Source organism: Bemisia tabaci, chromosome 6, assembly GCF_918797505.1.
Source record: "Bemisia tabaci chromosome 6, PGI_BMITA_v3".
Taxonomy (NCBI): Eukaryota; Metazoa; Arthropoda; class Insecta; order Hemiptera; family Aleyrodidae; genus Bemisia; species Bemisia tabaci.
In genome coordinates, this window is record NC_092798.1 from 7,051,866 (window position 1) to 7,073,673 (window position 21,808).

The 21,808-nt window shown below is 39.2% G+C and overlaps 1 protein-coding gene across 1 annotated transcript in view; it reads right to left on the bottom strand.

Moving 5' to 3' along the window:
• The window catches only part of LOC109034679 (uncharacterized), a 57,582-nt gene that overhangs the window by 2,520 nt on the left and 33,254 nt on the right, over window positions 1-21,808 (bottom strand). Inside the window, exons 2-7 of the mRNA XM_019047939.2 lie at window positions 9,767-9,935; window positions 5,357-5,490; window positions 3,168-3,429; window positions 2,196-2,426; window positions 1,377-1,598; window positions 890-1,088 (exon numbers count right to left, since the gene is read on the bottom strand). Coding sequence (XP_018903484.1) covers window positions 890-1,088; window positions 1,377-1,598; window positions 2,196-2,426; window positions 3,168-3,429; window positions 5,357-5,490; window positions 9,767-9,935 — 1,217 coding nt within the window. The remainder of the gene's footprint in view (window positions 1-889; window positions 1,089-1,376; window positions 1,599-2,195; window positions 2,427-3,167; window positions 3,430-5,356; window positions 5,491-9,766; window positions 9,936-21,808) is intronic.

Sequence of the window (21,808 nt, forward strand, 5' to 3'; positions counted from 1 at the left end):
AGAAAAATTACCCATTAGTTCCCCTGTCAATTTGAAATCAAGTAGCAGCAGAGATTCTGAAATAACACAACTGAAAAATACCCTGCTCCCAACGTAAAACTAAGTTAATCTTGTAAAGTTTGAACAAAACTTTGAAAAAAAGCTGCTAGTAGGGAAATTCTTTCTGCCGCTCTAGAGCTTTCCTATTATAGGAATTAACCCGCAACTGCATGGAATTTTTGCGACGCCGATTTTTATGAAAAAAATATATGTTATAGTAAAATTAAATTAAAAAGACACGTCTTTGAGCTTCTTGAATTTACTATGAATTAAATAATTGCTAATGCCATATGGCAACGCGATGCAGTAAAGGGTTAAGAGAGGAGGAAAACTAGAGGGAACAGGCTCTCGCATTTTCTAGTCTCAATCGTTATACAGGGTTGAAGAAGAGAAGAGAGGTTCTCATAACACGGGTCATCTTAGACTGTTTTCAACGTATGTCAATCCTTGGGCACAAACAAGCATCATCCTTTAACTGGACATATTTTTGTTAAACCGAACTAAGCGCCAAATTGAGTTCCTTTTGAGGATTTTAGAATCCTGGATAGCGCGTTCTGTCAAACGAAACTAAGTGCCATGGAAAACCATTGCGAGTATAGGACGGAACAAGTATTGCGTTCCGTCAATCCAAGTCCCCCTCTCTCTTCCTCCCACAGTAGCACTTAGTTCCGTTTGATAAAAACACGTCCAACTCTTTTTCAATCACAGGATGATTTTCTAAGTTGATTCTATGAAAGCCCACAAATCTTTTGAAAAAAAATTGAAAACGAGACTTGAATTCACTGGCCCTCAAGTAGAATAAAACTTGAACAAAATTAGGGTTCGAAATATGAAAAAACTGTGTACTTACCGTGTAAGTAGATTTTCAAAGTGCTGTTCACACCGTACAGTTTACATTGTGTTTTCTCAATCAGTTCCAAGTGAACGGTGTGAATTTGATTGTGGCCTAGATCAGCCCAACAGAGCACCGGTAGTCCATGGAAGTCTCTTTCCAGTAGTGTCAAGGCATTATTGTGTGCAATCAATTCTTCCAATGAAGGTAGGAATGTCTAAAAGGAAAAGTTTCAAAGATTCAGCATAATAAGATAACATACCCTACCATTAAAATTATTTGTTACCAAAGTAGTAAAAGAAAGATCTTTAAACTTGAAAAATTTGGCGGTAGTTTAAATTTACTAGAGAAATTTGCTCCACATATTTTTTTATTAATTTTTATTGTTTCTTCTATTCTTCGCATTATTTTTTTTTTTCATTTCGTATTGATTAGGTACTTTTGCACTTTGATGCTTATCTACCTATACTGCTACAGCCATTCAAAAATTTGTTTCTCCACTCACCCTTGCTGTTTCTTCCAGAGTTGTCAACATATTATGAGATATGTCCAACATTCTCAAGTTTTCTAATCCCATGAGACCACCTGCAGCGATCCGGCTCAGCTTATTGTGGCTGACATTAAGACGCTGTAAACCTTGGATTCCAGATAATGACCCATCTAGGGTTTCTAATTCATTGTGTTCCAATTTCAGCTCATACACTCGTGTTTCTAGGTCCACCAAAGTCTGGAAAAAAATTAATAACAACAAAAAATAAACTTTCGAGAGGATATTTTGAAAACATGACCTCTGTCTTATAAGTTTCCCCCGTCTTCATAAAGTACTTCATTTATTAAATTTTCATTGATTTCCAAGAACAGTTCTGGATGGCTAACGCCACAATTCCTAATCTGCTATCCATACAAACTTCATTAAAAAAGAACAGGAGGAAAAATAAAAAAACCAAATGATCTCAGTTGATTGATATTAGAGACAGATTAAATATTATGCAAACTTTGTCAGTAATCCCAAAAATTTTGAAAAGCATTATCTTCTGCTGCATCTCAATTGTAAATATCCGGAATTTTTTTTAAAAAATAACCGTTTGCTCCTTAAACAAAGGAGGAGAAAAAGGAAATTCGGCACAATGAAAATGCGAGTTCAATCATTTATTAAATCACAACAACAAGGATTTTTTTGTGCAAAGAGAGAGAAAAAAACATTCTGTTTAAGTAAAAAAAATCTGTTAAAAAAATATTTTCATGATAAAAATCTGTAAATATTGTGATGAGTTAAAGTAAACAATTTGCCAAAAAAAGCCTTGATGAAATTTTTTGGGCTTACCTCCATTTTCCCACCCAAACGCACAATTTTATTGTGCGACAAGTCTACGATTCTCAATTGTTTCAAGCCTCGAATGTCCTGCAATGAGAATTCTTCTAGCCTATTGTGTGTCAAGTTGAGATACCTCAAAGATCTCAATGGAAGCAAGGAGCCATTCAGAGCTGTCAGCTGGTTGAACCCGATCTGAAGATCCTCAAGATTTTCTTGCTCTAAAAAATCGTGAGGCGATAGCTGTAAAAATCACAGAAAATTTTCATTATTCATCACGTCTTCCACACATAAAGGAGAGAATAAAAGACATGGTTATGCTAGAAGAAGTCATACAATTTTGAGACAGATTGGTGAGGTAATAAGTGAAAAAATAAGCGTTATTGATTTTCGAAGGTGTGGTTGATTCTGTCACTAAAAAGAAAACCAGTAGCTTTCTAAAAGAATGAATCTGCAAAAACCACAAATCCCTACAATGACATTCCAAAACTTTGGCCGCAATATACTTAATTTTTTTGGAAGAGAAACAAATCAACCTCCATGTCTTCACACTTTCCCCAGAATGGCAAGGAGGTAATGCAAGTTGAGTGGCTTTCTTCCTAAAAATCAAGGTGTACTTGACAGCTTTAAAACATTGCAACTAAGATATGTTGTATTAAAACTTTTGAAAAATTTAATAAAAAACTCACACTTTTACTAAATGATTATTTATCGGATGCAAGTCCGATCGCTATCTTTTGTAGGCTATCGTTTTGTGAGTCAGCTGATAATGGTGGCCCGGGTAGCCACCACAACGCGTCCATTAAAAAATCATTTAGTGAACGCGTGAGTTTTTTTTAAATTTTTCAAAAATTTTAATACAACAGCTTTTACTGTTTATAAAAATTTCGATCGTTTTATAAAAATTATGATATATTGTCTTGGCATTAGGCTATTGAGGTGTATAATACATATAATTTCTAAAGAAGAGATTAAGGAACCTACGCTCTCAATTAGATTGTGAGAAATATCCAGCTCTCGCAACATTCGGGCTTGAGACAGGGACCCGTTGAGACTCGTCACTCGGTTGTGGTGCAACAAGAGCATGTCAAGAGAGGGAGCAAACTTGAAAGAGTCGGGGAGTTTTTCCAGCGCATTGTGCGTCACCGTCAGGAAACTCAATTTGGGCAGATAGTCCGGGAATTCATAGTCGATGTTTTGAAGCCCATTTCCACTCAAGAGCAGCCAGACTAAATCTGTTAGGCCCCTGATCAAAAACAGATTAAGTTAGACAAATAACAAATTAAGTTCCTTTATTATACGAACGAGTGCAATAATTAAAATGATAATGATGATATAGGCTAAAAAACAAGGAAAGTACACTTCAATTAAGAATAAAATCGCTAAAATTGAAAAAAAACTGAAAACTTTCCTTACTTGATTTTTTCCGCGGATAATGTTTTAAAGAGTCTGCCTTTTGTTTTCAGCAGTGATAGTGCAACTCTGAAAAAACCTTAAAATTTTGAAATTCTAGTTGAAATGATGGTGAAAATAAGTTGCACTATCACCGTTGAAGAGGAAGGGTAGCGGACCCTCCGAAACTGTGTCCGGAACAAAAATTAAGTGAGGAAAGTTGTGAGTTATTTAAATTTTAGCGATTTGATTCTTAATTTGAGTGCTATAATGGACCACTAGACAAGGTACGAATTTCAGCATTCTGATACATGTTCCTTAACTAAAATTTCACGTAGAACCCGATGGGCACGTAGAAAATCACCGAAATTAACTCCTTACTAAGATATTTGATGATTCTAGATGTGTGAATTCAAACCACCCGCTCATGAAAACTCAATGCTCTACGTGATTCACATCGCGCGCTAAACGTTATCATAATAGTCTCTGCGATGTAAAAATCTGGCAACCTCAATCTTGACGCTTTGGCTCAGCTGTAGCAAATAGCTTATAGTTTGAACAACACATGGTGGAAAATGAACATTGCTCGATTGAGAGGCTTGCTGAAACCGTTGTAGTGCGTGATTTGACTCGCGTAGAGCTCTGAGTTTCTTGTGAGCGGGCAGTTCAAATTCCTTGTAGCCAATGTGAAATAAAAACGTTAATATCTTTGTTAGGAGTTGGTTTCAGTAATTTTCGTTGTAAGAATCGTGTTTTACGTGAAATTCTGAATAAGAAACATGTATCAGATTGCTTAAATTCGTACCTTGTCTAGTGGTCCATTGTCCACCAAACTTTGGTTTGCCATCTTAAATGTTAGCAACTTTCGTTGGAATACTTTGGTTTGAACTTTAACTTTTGAGTTTCACTTTTAAATTAAAAATGCATAATATACTGAAAATACGGTAATGATTTGGATCGAATTTAGGAAGAAGGAACCAGCGCAATTCCACTGTTGTTAAAATGTTGCTTCTTCATAACTATCTAAAAAATCTCCCAAAATAGCAAATAGTTTTTGCATCCCACCAAAAAATTGGCAATTTTAAAGGGAAATAATTGTGTAAGTTTTATTACTGTACATATACTTAGTACTTTTTAAAAGAAAAAAAGAAGTTACACGATTTTAAATACACTGTAATGACACTGATTCCTTTTTACTAATGCTATCCAATTAAGAAGATAAAAAAAATGAATGATACCATTGAATCGTTCACAAAATGTGTGCTGATGTTTGACTTCCAAACAAGATAGTCAGCAAACACAATTGATTAAAAAGATGTTGTCATTTTCCCTTTGCCTCGAAAAGATTTCTTACTCTCTACAGGTACCATAACCACACAGATTATCGATGGCCAAAGTGCAAAACCACGCATCTCCGTTTGCGACGCTGCGGCCTTAGTGTTATTCTTTATTAGGCATTTCTTTGGAAAACTAGGTAACGTGATTTCTTGAAAGCTTCCTCGATTTGTCTTCTCTGTTAGAGGAATATTCTGTATATTCGAGTTGTATAGTTGAATCCTTTCTCTGTGCAAAAATAAAACAGGAGCGAAGATTTTGAAACATCGCAAAGGAGATACTTCGTTTCATACTTTGGCCATCTTTATACTCACTAGTGCAGCTTGGTTCAGGAAAAAAATTATTCTAAATAAATATTCTGAAAATTGCAGTGCTCTGAAATGAATTATCATAAAGAAATCCTGTTATGAACATTTTCAACAAGACCGGAAGAAAATATGACATACCTGAGAGCCCCATTCAGACTGGATAAACTATTGGCGCCAAGATGGAGATACCTCAATGTGGGCGGCAGCGAACCGTTTTCGAGATACGAAATATTATTTGACTGTAAAATTAATGACTGCAGCAATGGTAAGCTCTGAAAACCATTGAAAAGACATGAAAAGAGGTATACAAAATCCACAGCTCAAAGCATGAAAAAACAAAAGCGACAATTTAGAGAAAGGATAATACCCAGTGCCTAACAAAAGAAACTTTGGTGAGACATGGACATGGTGCCCATGAAATTACGGAGGGATGGAGTAAAGCTATGTGCATTTATTTCAAATGAAGGCGTTTTTTACCTTTCCCGCACATGTTCATTGCTTAACGGCATGAATGCGTACCCTTTCAATTGGATTCTAAAACTTCACAGAAACTTGTTGAACAGGGTGAATGATAAATAAGATACGAATAGATTAAACGGACACAGTGACTTCTGATCCTGTTCAATTTTTGATAAAAAGCTTTGCAGATAACCATATTATTTCAGACATACTCCATACCCCTGTCCCCAAACTATGAACGTGTAAAAAATATGGGAAACTGCAGAAAAAGTTTAAACGTTCCGTTCGCAAAAATTTCAAAAATTCGTTTCAACATAGAAACGTGAGTTTTCAATCGCTAAAAAAAACCTCAATGCAAAAATAGCGAAAGTATCGGTTCTACTGCCTGTTACTTTCTCCATGATCGATAGAGGACATTAACGACATTAGAAACTAAAGAATCCGTTTTTTTCCAGTCTTTTGCACTTCTTTTCCCCGAGGGTTGGGTCTTTTACAGACCGAAGGATTCATTTGTTAGTGTACCTTAACCGTCCACGTATCAGCGGTTAAACTGCAAAAACGCGTAACTCGCTTTGCGACGGTGCAGACGTCCTGCCATTATTTACTTTCTGAATGGAAAAGTACCCTGGTAAAAATTGGCGATAAGAGCTGCGTTTCAAAATACCATAGGAATTCTTATAGCCGGCTAAAGAAGGCTACAGAAAATCATATAGTTGGCTGTAGAATGCGGAGAAAATCATACGGCCAGGCTGTACGAAGCGATAAAAAATTATGCAGCCGGGCTATAGTTCCTATCGCCGGACGCTACACTTTATCGCCTGGCTGTTGCTTTTTAGCCATCAATTGTAAAAGGCTATAAGAAATTGTGTAGAAATTCGTGTGCTTTGGAGATCATTAAGTTTGATATGGAACCACCTTAATAGTCACAAAACACACATTATATTTTCCTTTAATGCATATTTTTTTTCATCAATTAAAATGAGAATAATCCATACAGGATGTGCAAACATTTTAAAATTATGAGTTGAATAACGCTGACTCCGCCAGATTAAATATTAGAGCCTAACACAAAGCGGAGCGGCGACGCACTGGCGCCTACAAACCTAACAGGGATACTTCACGCATTGCGCAACGCGTGAAGTATTCCTGTTAGGTTTGTAGGCGCCAATGCGTGCTCCGCGCTGGCTGCCCGCCTGCCACAGCGCTTGAAGCAACTATTTCACACCCGAGGTATTGCACAGTATCATATGAAACTGAAGGCGCTCTAATAAGTATATTAGTAATGACAGGGATCCATCAAAAGCGGAACTTTCCTCGCAAAATAAATCAAGATACTACGGCCTAAAAAGAGAGTAGTATTCCAAAAACTCACTAAGTCCTAGCATCCGTAATTAGTAACGTTTAGCATACACTTAATCGCCTGGCTGTTGCTTAGTCGCCATCGGCTATAAAAGGCTATAAGAAATTGTGTGGCCGGCTATAGAAGCTATTGGAAATCTTACAGCCGGCTGTAGGTCTATGGTATTTTGGAACACAGATTCTACTGCCAATTTTTACTAGGGTACTTCTGAGCTTTCCTCGTTTTCTTCTCTGAGTGACGAATATTATTTTTCAAGCAACACTGTTGGCTCGTTCTCGTGACAAAATAAAAAGAGATCAGAGATTTTCAAACACTGCAAACGAGATACGCGTTTTTGTACTTTCAACATAAATAATGTGGGAAGGAGGCATCAGTAGTGTGGTAGGTAGGTAACCTGGGGTCAAAGAGGGTACTCGCATCGCCAAAAGTGGACGTATTTCCATCAAACGGAACTATGAGCAATGTGCATTCAGACATGAGCCCTGATTATGTGCATAACGGGGCTCACGTCATAATGCACATAGTTCCGTTTAACAGAGATACGTCCAAATGGACTATCCATTCGTTCAGACCTTTCGATATTAGGCGTGTTCAAATGGGCGATGCCGTTGCTGTTAGTTTGCTTTTCCTTGAATTTTAGTTAATTTGTTTAGTTTTATTGATTAAATCAGCATTTTTGGGTTCTGATCGTTGGATTTTCAACGTTTCGGCGATATTATATTGGTAGGTTTTCGAGTTTTCGAATTTACCTCTAAATTTCGCTAAGATCCCTCCAGTGCCTCGCTTATAGACAAGTTTTTGCGCGCTTCAAATCGCGTAACCAATCAGACACGGTGGTCTTCATAAGCAAAAAAAATGGTACAAATATGTACCCAAAAACGGTTTGCAAAGGGTGAATCTATGGTGCGTTTAATCGTTTATACATAAAATCGCGAACAATCGAAATCTTGGCTGGTCCTACTATCGAGATATCTGAAATTTTCATTGTAAATGCAAGTTTTCTACTGATTTTGGTCCGGTTTTTATATATTTATCCATCGAGTCGGTGTCAATCAGTTAACGTTGATCGATTAACGTTTTTATTTTTCGTTCGAATACATACCTCCTCGTTGTATGAAGACTCCTTTTCACACTATTTTCATAAGCTGAACAATTCACCTTCTACTGCGTCTGCAGCAATTGTTGTTACGAATATGTTGTGCGTGCAGATTTTAGCTCGATACATATTCGACTATCTGAAGGCGTGTTATGTGCGCAAGCAGTGCAGTCTGTTGGAGAACGAACGAAGTAAGGATTGGGCGATTCGTTCAATCTCACTTTCTTTGTTTTCCAACAGGGTGCTCTACTGCCGCACATAAAACGCCTTCAGAGAGTCAAGTATGTAATGCTCTAAAATCAGCACGCACAACATATACATAACAACAATTGCTGATGACGCAACTGAAGGCGAATCGCTTGTGCACATAAAACGCCTTCAAAGAGTCAAGTATGTAATGCTCTAAAATCAGCACGCACAACATATTCGTAACAACAATTGCTGAAGACGCAACTGAAGGCGAATCGCTTGTGCACATAAAACGCCTTCAGAGAGTCAAGTATGTAATGCTCTAAAATCAGCACGCACAACATATTCGTAACAACAATAATTGCTGTAGACGCAACTGAAGGGGAATCGCTTGTGCACATAAAACTCCTTCAGAGAGTCAAGTATGTAATGTTCTAAAATCAGCACGCACAGCATATTCGTAACAACAATTGCTGCGGACGCAGCTAAGGGCGCATTGAAAACAACCATATAATACACGTTGAAAAACATTTTAGCTCCTTAATTAATATTGTTACAAACAGAAAGTTGTTTTTTACGATCATTTTATGGGGGATTCTCGAAAAACTTTTCACGATAAACTAAGTTGAAATACAAAATAATATGTATTTACCGCCATGTTTCAGAAGAGCAGTAGAGCGAAACGCGGAGGAAATCGATAAAAAAAACAGAACAGCAGAAAACTTGCATTCACCACCAAAATTCCAAATTGCGACAGCTCAAAATTTGGATCAGCCAAGGTTTTGATTATTCGAGATTTTAGGTCTAAACGTACCATAAGATTAACCCACTGCGACCCGTTTTGAAGTACATTTTTGTCGCATTTTTTTTTTTTTTTTTTTTTTCCTTCAAGGCCACTGCTCGGTATAGAAAACGGACTATCCAGCTCCAATGCCTTTTTATACGGCGATCCGAGGATATTCCATAGTTCATTTTGATTGGTCGATCCCGTCTCCGCGTAAGAAGGGAATGCGAGAGCCCGAGCCCGCTTTGATTCTAAGTTACCCTAATCCAGTGGCGTTGCGTGGCGTGCTTTGCGATACATCGATCGGTCTGCCATTTAACCCTACGGAAAAGGATCGATAAACGGGGTGTTGGCAACGAATCTCTTAATAATCGATTTTTTACCATAGCTTCAAATGGGGAAATATCGATATAATCGATCGTTCACGCCTCGCCACTACCCATATCGTCGCTCCTCTGACGTAAGGGCGTATCTCGATTTCCGCATGAGCCCTGGAATGCATGGAGTTATATGGGAGACAGGGCTCACGTGGAAAATGAGATACGCCCTTACGTCAAAGGAGCGACGATATATCCGGAGGGTTGACGTGGTCCTTTGCTCGGCGCGAAGAGTGAGTAATAATGAGAAATGAGGCTCGTGTCGTAATTACCTTGCACTAACCTTAAAGTCGTAGGAGGTGAGATTTTGGATGTGGTCCCGAGACAGGTCCAGGATTTTGATGAGGGGCATGTGTCGGAGCACGTGCCTGGGCACCTCCGTCAGCTCGTTGTCGGCCAAACTCAGCGACTCCACCCGGTTCAGCCCGGCGAAACTGTCCTCCGAAAACTCGCTGAAATCAGAAATAGCATCCCTCCGGTTAGATCGTCGGCATTATTTCACCCTCGGGCGAAACGTGAAATCAAAGAGAGTCACACTGAAAAAAAAATTCGGTGTATTCACTAAGAGAAGGGTAAAATTACCAAGAATTCAGGGTTCTATTTGATTCCAGTTTTTTCTTGGTGAAATTACCATTTATGGTATTGGTAATTTTACCGAGAAATCTCGGTAAAATTATAGAACTTTCTCGGTGATTTTCCTGGGCCTTGGTAAAAACGCCAATATTTTTTATCGACTGTGGTAGAGTTACCGAGATAAAAAGGCAAAGTTACCGGGAATTGATTACCAATAAAAGTGGTACTCTTACCTAAAAAAAACAGTAAAAATACCGGCTTTTAGGTAAGCTTACCAGTCTGTCTTGGTAAAATTACCAATAATTTGTAAAAAAAAGTGAGATGGTAAAGGTACCAACGGACCTTGGTAAAAACGCCGAGAATTTTTTTTCAGTGCATATAGGGTGCAGGGTGTCCACTAAAACAGGCTGACCAAAAATCAGCACTTTCACAGTACTTTCCCAAGAAATTCGGTACCTCCACAACAAACATTTTTCAGAGGATTTCATTCGTAATTTGATCTAAAAAGTCTGAAAATCCCAAGGGAAAAAAATTCACAACTTTCGTCAAAACTGAATGTTTCCTGAGAGAATATTTGGCAACATTCGAATGCTTATATGGACGTGTTTATGCTAAAAGGAACTAAGTCTCACGCAAAACCTATGCACCTAGTTCCTTTTGGCATAAATGCGTCAATATGGCGTTTTTACTTATCACGGCAGAGTAAGAAGTGGTAAAACCCCGGACGCTGACATGGAAATACGTACTCGTACTACCTAACATACCCATTGATAAAACCGCTCCAGTGGCGTGGCGTGCTTTGCGATATATCGATTGTTGCGCCATTTAAACCTACGGAAAAGGATCGATAGTCAGGGTGTTCGCAGCGAACACCTTAGTAATCGATTCTTTACCATAGGTTTAAATGGCACAACAATCGATATATCGCAAAGCACGCCACGCCACTGAACCGCTCGCGATATCGTCACACCATATCAGCTTAAAGCTGATGATTTGGAGACGGGTGATGAGTGGGTTAATAGCATTGCAACGCCCCTAAGCTTCACCGGGAAATTTATTTTTTCATTCCTTAAGAGTTGTATGTTACGGATGAAGAATTTCAGAAATTATTTTTCGAGCCACGAAGAAGAAAAAAAAAATTACAACAAAATTTATGTTCTCCAGGAAATTGATGAAACGCCGAATGAAACTTTGCAATGCTCCGATGTGATTACGCTCAAGTTCACCAGAAGCACACCAAGTCACACTTCGGAACAAATGAGTAAGCCGTAGTTGTGAATTAAATGTACATTCATTTTCTTCTGTTAATAATTCAAAATTGGAGAACAAATTTGAACGCGGAAATGATCTTCAAACTTTGTCCCTAACACTGAAGATTATGGAGAAGTATTCAAAGCTCTTTTCTTTGGCTTAAACTTAATGCGTTTCTGTTGACCTCTGTTCATACATTGCGGTGCTCTGTCTTTCACCCCAACTGGAGGTCCATTGCACATACGTTGTTTCTAAAATGAGCTGGTTCTTTGAAAGATCAAAAACTCGATTGATAAAATTTTGGCGGTTACGCTCTTCTCCAAACGATCCGTTCATTCGAGGAGTAGCGCGCGACTCATTGCGAAATTTAGTCAAATTGTAAAATTCCGAATTTCATCGGTGATAAGTGGCTGGAGGCCGGATCAGCGAGAGAGATGTGTGACGTAGAGCGAGACCGCCAGCGGCTCAATTGTTGAATCGATATCTAATGACCTTGATCGATAGAAAGCATTGATAAGATAGGGATTTATCGATCAGGATAATTCGATATAAGGCATTGCTAAGATAGGGATGTATCTGTCGCAGGCAATTAGCAATCGCCGGCAATTTACAAGCCAGTGGTGAATAAATGTAGAAAATCTTAAAATTCAAAAAGAAAAGAACAAGATTAAAGTGCTGATTATGTTGCGCATATAGTGTTAATACACACTTTTCCATCCTTAAAAACTGGCAGGAATATGCACACTCAGAGGTGCGTGTAGTGAACTGCGTGACATTAGTTACTAATCTAAAACTAACATCGTGACAAAGCGTAGAGTATCATAAAAAATGAAGGCGTTTTAAGCCAAGCTCATACTTTTGAAGACCATAACCCTTAAAAATTGCATCATGCCGATGCGCATTATTACGATTTATTGAAACAACGTAAGAACCGCTTGCAAATTGCCGGCGATTGCTAATTGCCTGCGACATATCGATCAGGATCATTCGATAGAAATCATTGCTAAGATAGGGATGTATCGATTTGGATCATTCGATAAAAAGCATTGCTAAGATAGGGATTTATCGATCAGGATCATTCGATAACGATTCGAATCGACCCGCGAGGTCCGGGGTGGCCGGGTGAGGGCGCAACCGAGGAGGGAGGGAAACCCTGTGCCCAGCACTGCCGCACAGTGGATCAAGTCAATGAGAAAAGTCGGACATGATTTAAAAAAATTAAAAGCGTATATCTTCATTAATATGAAATTTTGATGTTTTAAAAGTAGTCTCATTGGTTTTCTCGTAAAATGTTCTATGAAAAACACCCCTTAACATTAGAATTGTGACGAGATAAACGTAAAATTTTACCATTTTGGTCAAATAGTTCATGTCCGACTTCCTCCAAAGACTCGTTCCACTGTGTGCCGTGCTGAGAAAGAACACAGTATGAGTAATCAGGCGATGCCAAATTTCCTTCGACAAATCAAGAATTTCCGGGAAAATTGGTGAATGTTTCTCTTCCGATTTTCCGGAGGATTCCGCCCGTAATTTGATTTGAAAAGTCTGACAATTTCAAGGGAAAATATCCATAACTTCCTTCAAAAGTGCATATTTCCCGAGAGGATATTTTGCAAGATTCGAATGCTCAAACGGCGTTTTGGCTCGGAACGGCGCGGCGTTCAGTGGATCGAGTCAGTCAGAGAGGTCGGACGCGAAATTTTTAACTAAATTTGCAAATTTTGATGTTTAACTCGTCACTTTTTAAATTATAAGGGGTGCTTCTGAGAGAAAATTTTACGAGAAAAACAATGGGACCACTTTTTATAAGAACCTCGAAGTTTTCTGTGAACGGAGTTATAAGCGTTTTTCCAAATTCTGTCCGATCTCTCCCGTTGACTCGATCCGCCGTGCGGCGCACAGTGCACCGAGTCAATTAGAGAGTTCGAACATGAAATGTTTGACTAAAACTGCAAATTTTGATGTTTAATTCGTCACGTTTTAAATTATAAGGGGTGCTTCTAAGAGAAAATTTCACGAGGAAACCAATGGAACCACTTTTAGAACCCCAAAGTTTTGTATGAACGGAGTTATGAGCTTTAAAGTCTCCAAATTTTGTCCGACATCCCCCATTGACCGGATCCACTGTGCGGCAGAGCGTATCGCGTATCACGTATCACGCGCCCGCGCTCCGGTTTGAATGAACTCGTGTTTTTGTTATTTATCAGGCTTAATCTTATCCGAGAAGAAACGGCAATATTCGACACTATCGCCAACCGGGGGAAAGTTCAAGGGTACGCTCCGAATCATAGTAGCCGCTACGGACCCCGATGATTGATGTGGGCGCTCTTGATCGGGACCCGAACCGCCCTCCCTCCCCCAACGCTTAAAACCGCCTTTTCCAGGGCTCCCTCGCCCTGAAAGTTCTCCATATTGCACAACTGAGAAAGAAAGTTTCGTAACGGATTCTGATCCTGGGCTCATACGATAAAAAAACACTAAAAATGAGGCCCGAGCTGCTCAAGACAAGATTGTAAAATAGGAGTGTATGGATTTGATCGAAAAATGAAAACGTGAATCGAGCGACAAATTATTAAAAAACCGGTGTCGATTCGATCGACATGAATCGATCGAAAAATGAAAACGTGAATCGAGCGACAGATTATTAAAACACCGGTGTCGATTCGATCGACATGAATCGATCGAAAAATGAAAACGTGAATCGAGCGACAAATTATTAAAAAACCGGTGTCGATTCGATCGACATGAATCGATCGAAAAATGAAAACGTGAATCGAGCGACAAATTATTAAAAAACCGGTGTCACTTCGATCGACATGAATCGATCGAAAAATGAAAACGTGAATCGAGCGACAAATTATTAAAAAAACCGGTGTCACTTCGATCGACATGAATGGATCGAAAAATGAAAACGTGAGTCGATCGACATGAATCGATCGACAAATTATTAAAAAACCGGTGTCGATTCGATCGACATGAATCGATCGAAAAATGAAAATGTGAATCGATCGACAAATTATTAAAAAACCGGTGTCACTTCGATCGACACGAATGGATCGAAAAATGAAAACGAAAATCGATCTACATGAATCGATCGACAAATTATTAAAAAACCGGTGTCGATTCGATCGACATGAATCAATCGACACCGATTCGATCGACAGTAAATTTAATAACACCCTTGTCGATTCGATCGACATGCATGGATCGAAAAATGAAAACGTGAGTTGATCGACGTGAATCAATAGTGCTGGGTCCACAGTATCTAAAGGGGATAGCAAGGTCAGGAAGTTCAAACATTTCAACTGCATGTGCGTACTTCGGTTCAACTAACCGGAAAATTCGGTTACCTGAACTGGAAAAGTCCGGTGTTCGATACGAACCCAAGTTCGGAATCTTTCACTACACTTTTTCCCTCAGTACACCACTCCTGAGTGGAGTGAGTTACGGAGTCTCCATAACTATTTTATTTTCGACTTTCTTGACTTTTCCTCACTTCTTTTGCTTTTCGTAGATTCCAAAATGTACACATTCCTTGGCTACACTGTTAAAAATCTGGAGATTCGTTCCATTCCTTCCCCTAATTCATATGTATTCGAGTGGTACTCTCCTGGTATCCCATTTAGTGCGAATTGAAATAACGTGTAGGTAAAATCACTTGGGGTTAAATGAACTCGTACAGCGAATCCGCTTGTTCCTTGCAGTCCAAAGTTACTTACCCTGACCTATACTGCCGTGCTAAGGGAAAACACCGTTTAAACCTTCAGGCGTTGCAAAATTTCCTTCGATAAAACGCGAATTTCCTGGTAAACTTTTGAATATTTTCCTCCCAAGTTTTCAGATAATTTTGATCGCTATTTCACCTGAAGATTCTGAAAATTTTAAGGAAATCACTTTCCTCAAAACTAAACATTTTATCGAAGGAAATTTGGCAACTCTCAAATGTTCATACGGCCGTTTTCCTTATCAGTTTTTGTCTACCTACCGCATTTAATTCCAAAAAGCCGTCCCATTTATGATCCAATGTATCCCTGCCTTTTCCCTGACCTTTGTACAATACTTCTCCTCCAATTTGATTTCAAACACACTGACTTTTTCTTAACTTAGGATAAAATTTCAACTTCGAAAAGGCACACAAAAAATGTTCGCGCTTTCTCGCACGGCACCGACTATAATTGCCGGGCCACCGTGCTACTCGCATAAAGTTTCCGGAGTTTTCCCATGAATTTTCTGACTTTCCCGGGCGTTTCATGCTCGCCGCAAACTCCCGACTTCCCCGCTTCTCTTGACCCCTGGAAACTCTGAGAGGTCACATAAAAAATTAAATTCCTGATTTGACAATTAAATTACTAAAAAAAGTGACTGCAATATTTCACTGTAGATTTCACAACAAAAAACTGCTACTTTAACCACTATTGAAAGCTAATTTCACCTAGGGGTGGTTAAAGTAGCATTTTTTTGTTGTAAGATCTACATTGAAACATTGCAGTCACTTTTTTTAGTAATTCAATTGTTAAATCAGCGATTCAATTTTTTCCGTGTACCTTCATAGAGGTGGGATAGACATTAGGGAACACATTTTCAATTGGTTCAGCTATGTGAGGCTGTGGGGAGCAGTCTACGATCCAAAAAAGTGATAAACTTAACATCCATGCACTTGATTGCAAAATAACATTTATCACCGTGAACTTTACTCAATTTACATAGTTAGGCGTATTTACTCAGTTTTGAAACCAATTTCGTGCGTTACATTTGAACAAATATTTTTAACCTACAACTGTGCTATAGTAAGGCTAGCAACAACCCCATTCTGCCATGCTAAGGAAGAACGCCGTATTAACCTGCAGGCGTTGCCAAATTTCCTTTAATAAAACACGAATTTCCTGGTAAATTAATGCATATTTTCCTCCCAATTTTTCTGATCATTCAGTTCGCGATTTCACCTGAAGATTCTGAAAATATAAAGGAGAAATATTCATAACTTTCCTAAAAAATAAACGTTTTTCCGAAGGAAATTTGGCAACCCTCGAATATTCATACGGCGTTCTTCCTTAGCGCGGCAACATTCTCCTGCAGTCGCTGCCACTTCTCTGGATTCTGGAGGTCATCACGAGACCCGGCGTTCACACTTTCCCTCTAAAAATGTACTCCAATGAGCTATGGTTTCGCCTAGTATCGACCAGTAAACAATTTTACAACATTGAATGCAGAATTTCGTCGCCCCTATGACGAAAGGGCGTATCTCAATTTTCACGCGAGCCCAGTTTTACAAATAAATCCATACATTCTGGGGCTCATGTGGTGATCGAGATACGCCCTAAGGTCAGAGGGGCGACGATATGTGAAAGTCTACGATAGAAAGTCCACGGAGGTTTGGCTGGAAACTCGAAACACAAAACAGCGGTTTGCGTGGAAGATACAACTATTTCGACGCCCAAGAAGTGTTTTTACCTACACGATCAATTGCAGGCGAATCACTCCGTTTTTCGCTTGGAACTACGTTGCCATACTATGGAGCATACAGCGCTTTCGCCTTCACTTGGGCGATTAGGCCAAAATAGATCCTATACGTCGAAATGGTCTTATTTTTATATCGACCCAGAAGTACCAAATCCTGTAAGGTTGGAGAGTTTGATGTTCTAATGCAGAACTTGGTCTGCTCGGGCCGAAATGTTGTCTTCGGTACCTTTTGTGCCAAGCCATTGACGGACACATTCCTGTCAGTTGACACGCAATATTTCCTCTCGAAGGGATGAAACTTTCCCACTTTGTGCTTTAGTGTGCGCTGCGCTGTGCATTGTACGAACATATAGACGCTGCCCCATAAAGTGCGAGATTTTTTGGAAAAATTGTAAATCTTGTTTCTTAAAATTCTGCAGCGCATTTAATTCAAATATGAGTTCATGTCCGAGAAAATTTCACGGAAAAATTTCCATAACTTTTCGCTAAAATGACCATTCCTTCAAAGGAAATTCAGCAACATCCGAAAGCTTACGTGAAAGTATTTATACTAAGAAGAATAATTTTGAAATTTATAAAATCAAAAGGAACTACAATGCTGACTCTGATATACACCAATGACCGAAGTGTAGAACCACGTATCTCCGTTTGTGACGTTGCAGACTTTCCGTCATACTTCCTTTTTTCTTCGGAAAAGAACCAATAGTTTACTTAGTCCAGTTACAAGCAATGCTATATAAGTGCTGAGATTTCGCCAAATAATGAAATTTAACCCTTAGATGCCCAAGCTTGGTCAAACTGACCCCAGGCAGTGGCGTGGCGTGAATTGCGATATATCGATTGTTATGCCATTTAAACCTATGGTAAAGAATCGATTATTAAGGTGTTCGCTGCGAACACCCTATTTATCGATCTTTTTCCATAGGTTTAAATGGCATAACAATCGATATATCGCAATTCCCGCCACGCCACTGACCCCAGGATCGCTGAAAACACGTGCCCCGCGGGTTTTATACACCGGTACATCCGAACTTTAGATGTAGGTCAAATACATCTTAAAAAAGAATAATATATCAAATTTAAGAAAAAACTGAAAAAATCAAATATCAGCACAGCCGAAGTTAGAAGAGACCTTAACTTTTCCCCGAACCAGAACGACAGTTCATTAGCAACCTAGAGCGGAGCATCGCGAGCTCACGCCTCACGCCATATCACCTTCAATTTTGCAGATGCAACGCGGACATCCGTCAAGCACGAACAGTTGTATCCTTGCGCCGTCATCAACACGCAACCTTTTCCTTGCTCTATTTTCACGTTTTGTTGGTTCCCTCAGTCTTATTTGTAGTAGTGCTTCAAGGGCTACGTGAGCAAAACAGCAGAAGATAGGAGAGATGTGATCGGGCCTTTTTTTAAAAAGCTTTTCTCCCGAATCTGAGCGACGCCTCATTGGCAGAATAGAACGGAGCATTGCGAGTTCACGCACCTCGCCTTCAATTTTGCACATGCAACACGGACATCTATCAAGCACGAATAGTTGTACCTCTGCGCCGCGAGTCCTTTCTTTCACTCTATCTCCATGTTGTGTTGGCTCCGTTTGTCTTTTTTCTAGCGGTGCTTAAAGAGCTACGTGAGAAACACAGCCAAAGTATAACGTAGATTTTTGTTGGCCAAATTACGTATGGGGTAAAAAAAAGTGTCTAGCTACCGTCCGCATTGTGTCCGTACTTTCCCTACATTGGTACTCTACGGAAAACTAGTCAACGTGTTCGTCGAAAACATCCTTGATTTTCTTCTCTCTGCAAGCTGTAAAATTGGCTTGTTTCTCTTTATGATAATGAAATAGGAGCAGAGACTTTGAAACATCGCAATGAAGATACGTGTTTTTGCGCTATAACCGTCGACATAATTCCTTTTGATTGAGTCGATTTTCACACACTCCTTTTCAGCATTAACACACATTTTAAGCGGTAAAATTGGCTTGTTTCTCTTTAAACAAATAAAATGAGGGCGGAAATTTTGAAACATCGCAATGGAAATAGGTGTTTTGGCACTTTGGTCATCGACACAGTTCTTTCCAGCATTAACACGTCCATGTAGCGCTTCTCTAGTAAGCATTTCAAGCTGTAAAATTGGCTTGTTTCTCTTCATGTATAGAAATAAAATAGAAGCGGAAATTTTGAGACATCGCAGAGGAGATACGTGGTTATACACTTTGACCATAGATATAATTCCTTTCTTCCTTTTGATTAAATCCATTTTCACACAGTTCTTTCCAGCATTAACACGTCCATTGGCGCTTTCCGCTGCACCTGAGAGCGGCAATCCACGAATCCACCCCACGATCACCCACCACTCCCCCCGGAGTTCGTTGAATGAAAGTGAGAATATTATCTCCCACGGGCGCGGGAGCTGGGCGAAGAAAACAAAATCTATGCCATGGCGGTGAAAAAATTGACCCTGCATTACGCAATCGGATCACCTCTTTATCGCGGGTTGTCGGACTTGGCCGACGACTCCCTTTTTCCACCTGGAGAGAGCCCTATGAAAAGGGTTACGGGAGATCTGGCGCCGCCGCATTCTTGATACTTTCCCGCTGGTTTTCTTCAGAGAGTTTTTGCTGGAGCTTTCTCATAATGTCTGCGGATCCTCTGTTCTTTATCAGCGCTGCGCCCGTAATGAAAGTTCCCTGCCGGAATATCGTTGGAGAGAACGTTCGGTTCTAGAAGGGCTTGGGCTTTCAAGTTTTCCGGCCCTTAGCGAGCTTTAAGTTTGTCTCCCGGATGGATTTTCAATTCATGGTGTCTCGGACCTAGAAAACACGGGACCGGAGACAATATCGATGTCCAAAGTGTGAAACCACGTATTTCCGTTTATGAAACTTACCGTCATGCATTATTTTTTCTATGAGAAACGAGCCAACGTAATTTGTCGAAAACTTCCATGATGTTTTTTTATTGTTGGCAGAATATTCTGTGTACTGCTGTGCTAAGGAAAAACGCCATATAAACATTCAAGAGTTGCCAAATTGTCTTCGATACAATCCTTATATTAGAGGAAAGTCATGAATATTTTTCCCTGAAATTTTCAGGGACTCCAGGTGAAATTGCGAACAAAATTATCCGAAAAATTGGGAGGAAAATATTCATAAGTTTTCCAAGAAATTCGTGTTGGATCAGAGGGAATTTGGCAACGCTTGAAGGTTCATACGGCGTTCTCCCTTAGTTCAGCAGTATAATTTTTAAGCTATTTAAGAAATTAAACAAGGAGCGGAAGTTTTGAAACACCGCGACGGAGATACGTAGTTTCGCACTTTGGCCATCGTTATATTTTACAAGCCCCTCACTTTTACCTTCTTAAACAATGTTGAAGTTACTAACAGACTTTAACGCTCAGGATCGCCAGATTTCGAAGTTTAACTGAATTACTAGTTCAACATGTTTGGTGAAGAACGGATTTATCACGCCTCGAGGCACATTTCAGCTGTTCCTTCCTAGGAAAAATGTATTTTGTAAACCCTGAAATAAAGCTAAAAGTATCCAAACGTGAAAAGTTGCATTGGATTACTCACGCATAGAGGTACATTTCAGCACTCCCCAAAATAATGGATTTTGTAGACCCTAAAACAAAGCTTAAAGTATCCGAACGTGAAATATTGCTTTAGATTACAGTTAAATCGAACTATTAACTTTTGTATACGGATATATATGACGCAGGTAGTCAGAAATTGCAATAATCCGTACCAATATTCTTTAGATCTCGTTGGTAAAGAGCCTCCAGAGCACTACCTCGGTTTAAAGCGCCTTCAAAGCTTAGCGATACTCTCCGCTTTGCATAGGAGTTAGTTTAGTTGCTTAACCTAAGTTGACCCAACTGAGGTCACTGACTTCACTACTAGCGACTCGCGAGAGTGCTGACCAGTGCTATGAATTCAAGAAGAGAAACACGTCTGTTTGAAAGCAAACAATCAATTCTTTTTATCATCTTTTCTTACGTCTGAATTTTAAAATTTCCTGTTTCAACACAAAAAATGGCAAATTATTGGCGATTGCTAGTTGCTTGCAACGTTTACACCTTTATAGATCGTATTCGATAACGGTTCGATGTATCGTTTGGTTCAAAACAATAGAACATAACCTCAAACCAAACTGTAAGGATTTTAATTGGAAAAGCTGAAAATGAGAAATTTCCTGACAATTTCACTTTGCATTGGCATTTGGTACTCAAAAGAATAAAAAATCTGTTTCAAAAGATCCGTTCTCTCAGATTTCTGAATTTACTTTTGAGGCTATGTTTATGTTTTGAACCAATCGATATCGATACAATCTCACCCGTTTGATGTATCGAATACGATCTATTGGGGCGCACGAATTTGACCAGAATAAACCTAACTGCATTTCACGTTGCTCGGTTACTTTCCTTCCGATTAATATTTGTTTGTAAGAAAAATAAGCAACGTGACACCTTAAAACTTTCAACGAATTTTCCGTTAAGTTCGAAGAATGTACTCGCCGAGGGCGGAAGATACTTGATTTTCCCGTGAAACATTAAAACATATTCAATTCGAATATATTCAACATATTCAAACATATTCAATTTAAATTCATTACAATTCGAATTAGGCAACAGCTGATATAGTTACGATGATCCTCGTTAAGTCTGTCCAATTCGGCGGGCTGATTATTGATGAAATCGATAGACAAAGAGGACAAAGAGAGAGTGGAGCGATTCTATTGGTGGAAACCAGAGGGATATACGTAATGAACAAACGAGATAGATAATAGACTACAGAATGGTGATCAATATAGAGGCCTTATAGTTAGTCCATAAGTTTACTCCTTATAACACCTTCCGTTTCAACCAATAAAAATCCTCCATTTTCCCATCGTCTTCTTTGTCTATCAATTTCAATAATCATCCCACGGATTACACAACAGAGACTTTTTGATCATTAACCGTTAGAATGTGCTTCCAGAGATGGAAGATCAATTTTTCGGTGGCGAGGCGAGAATGATCGATTAAAAATATATCGACGGTGAAAGTC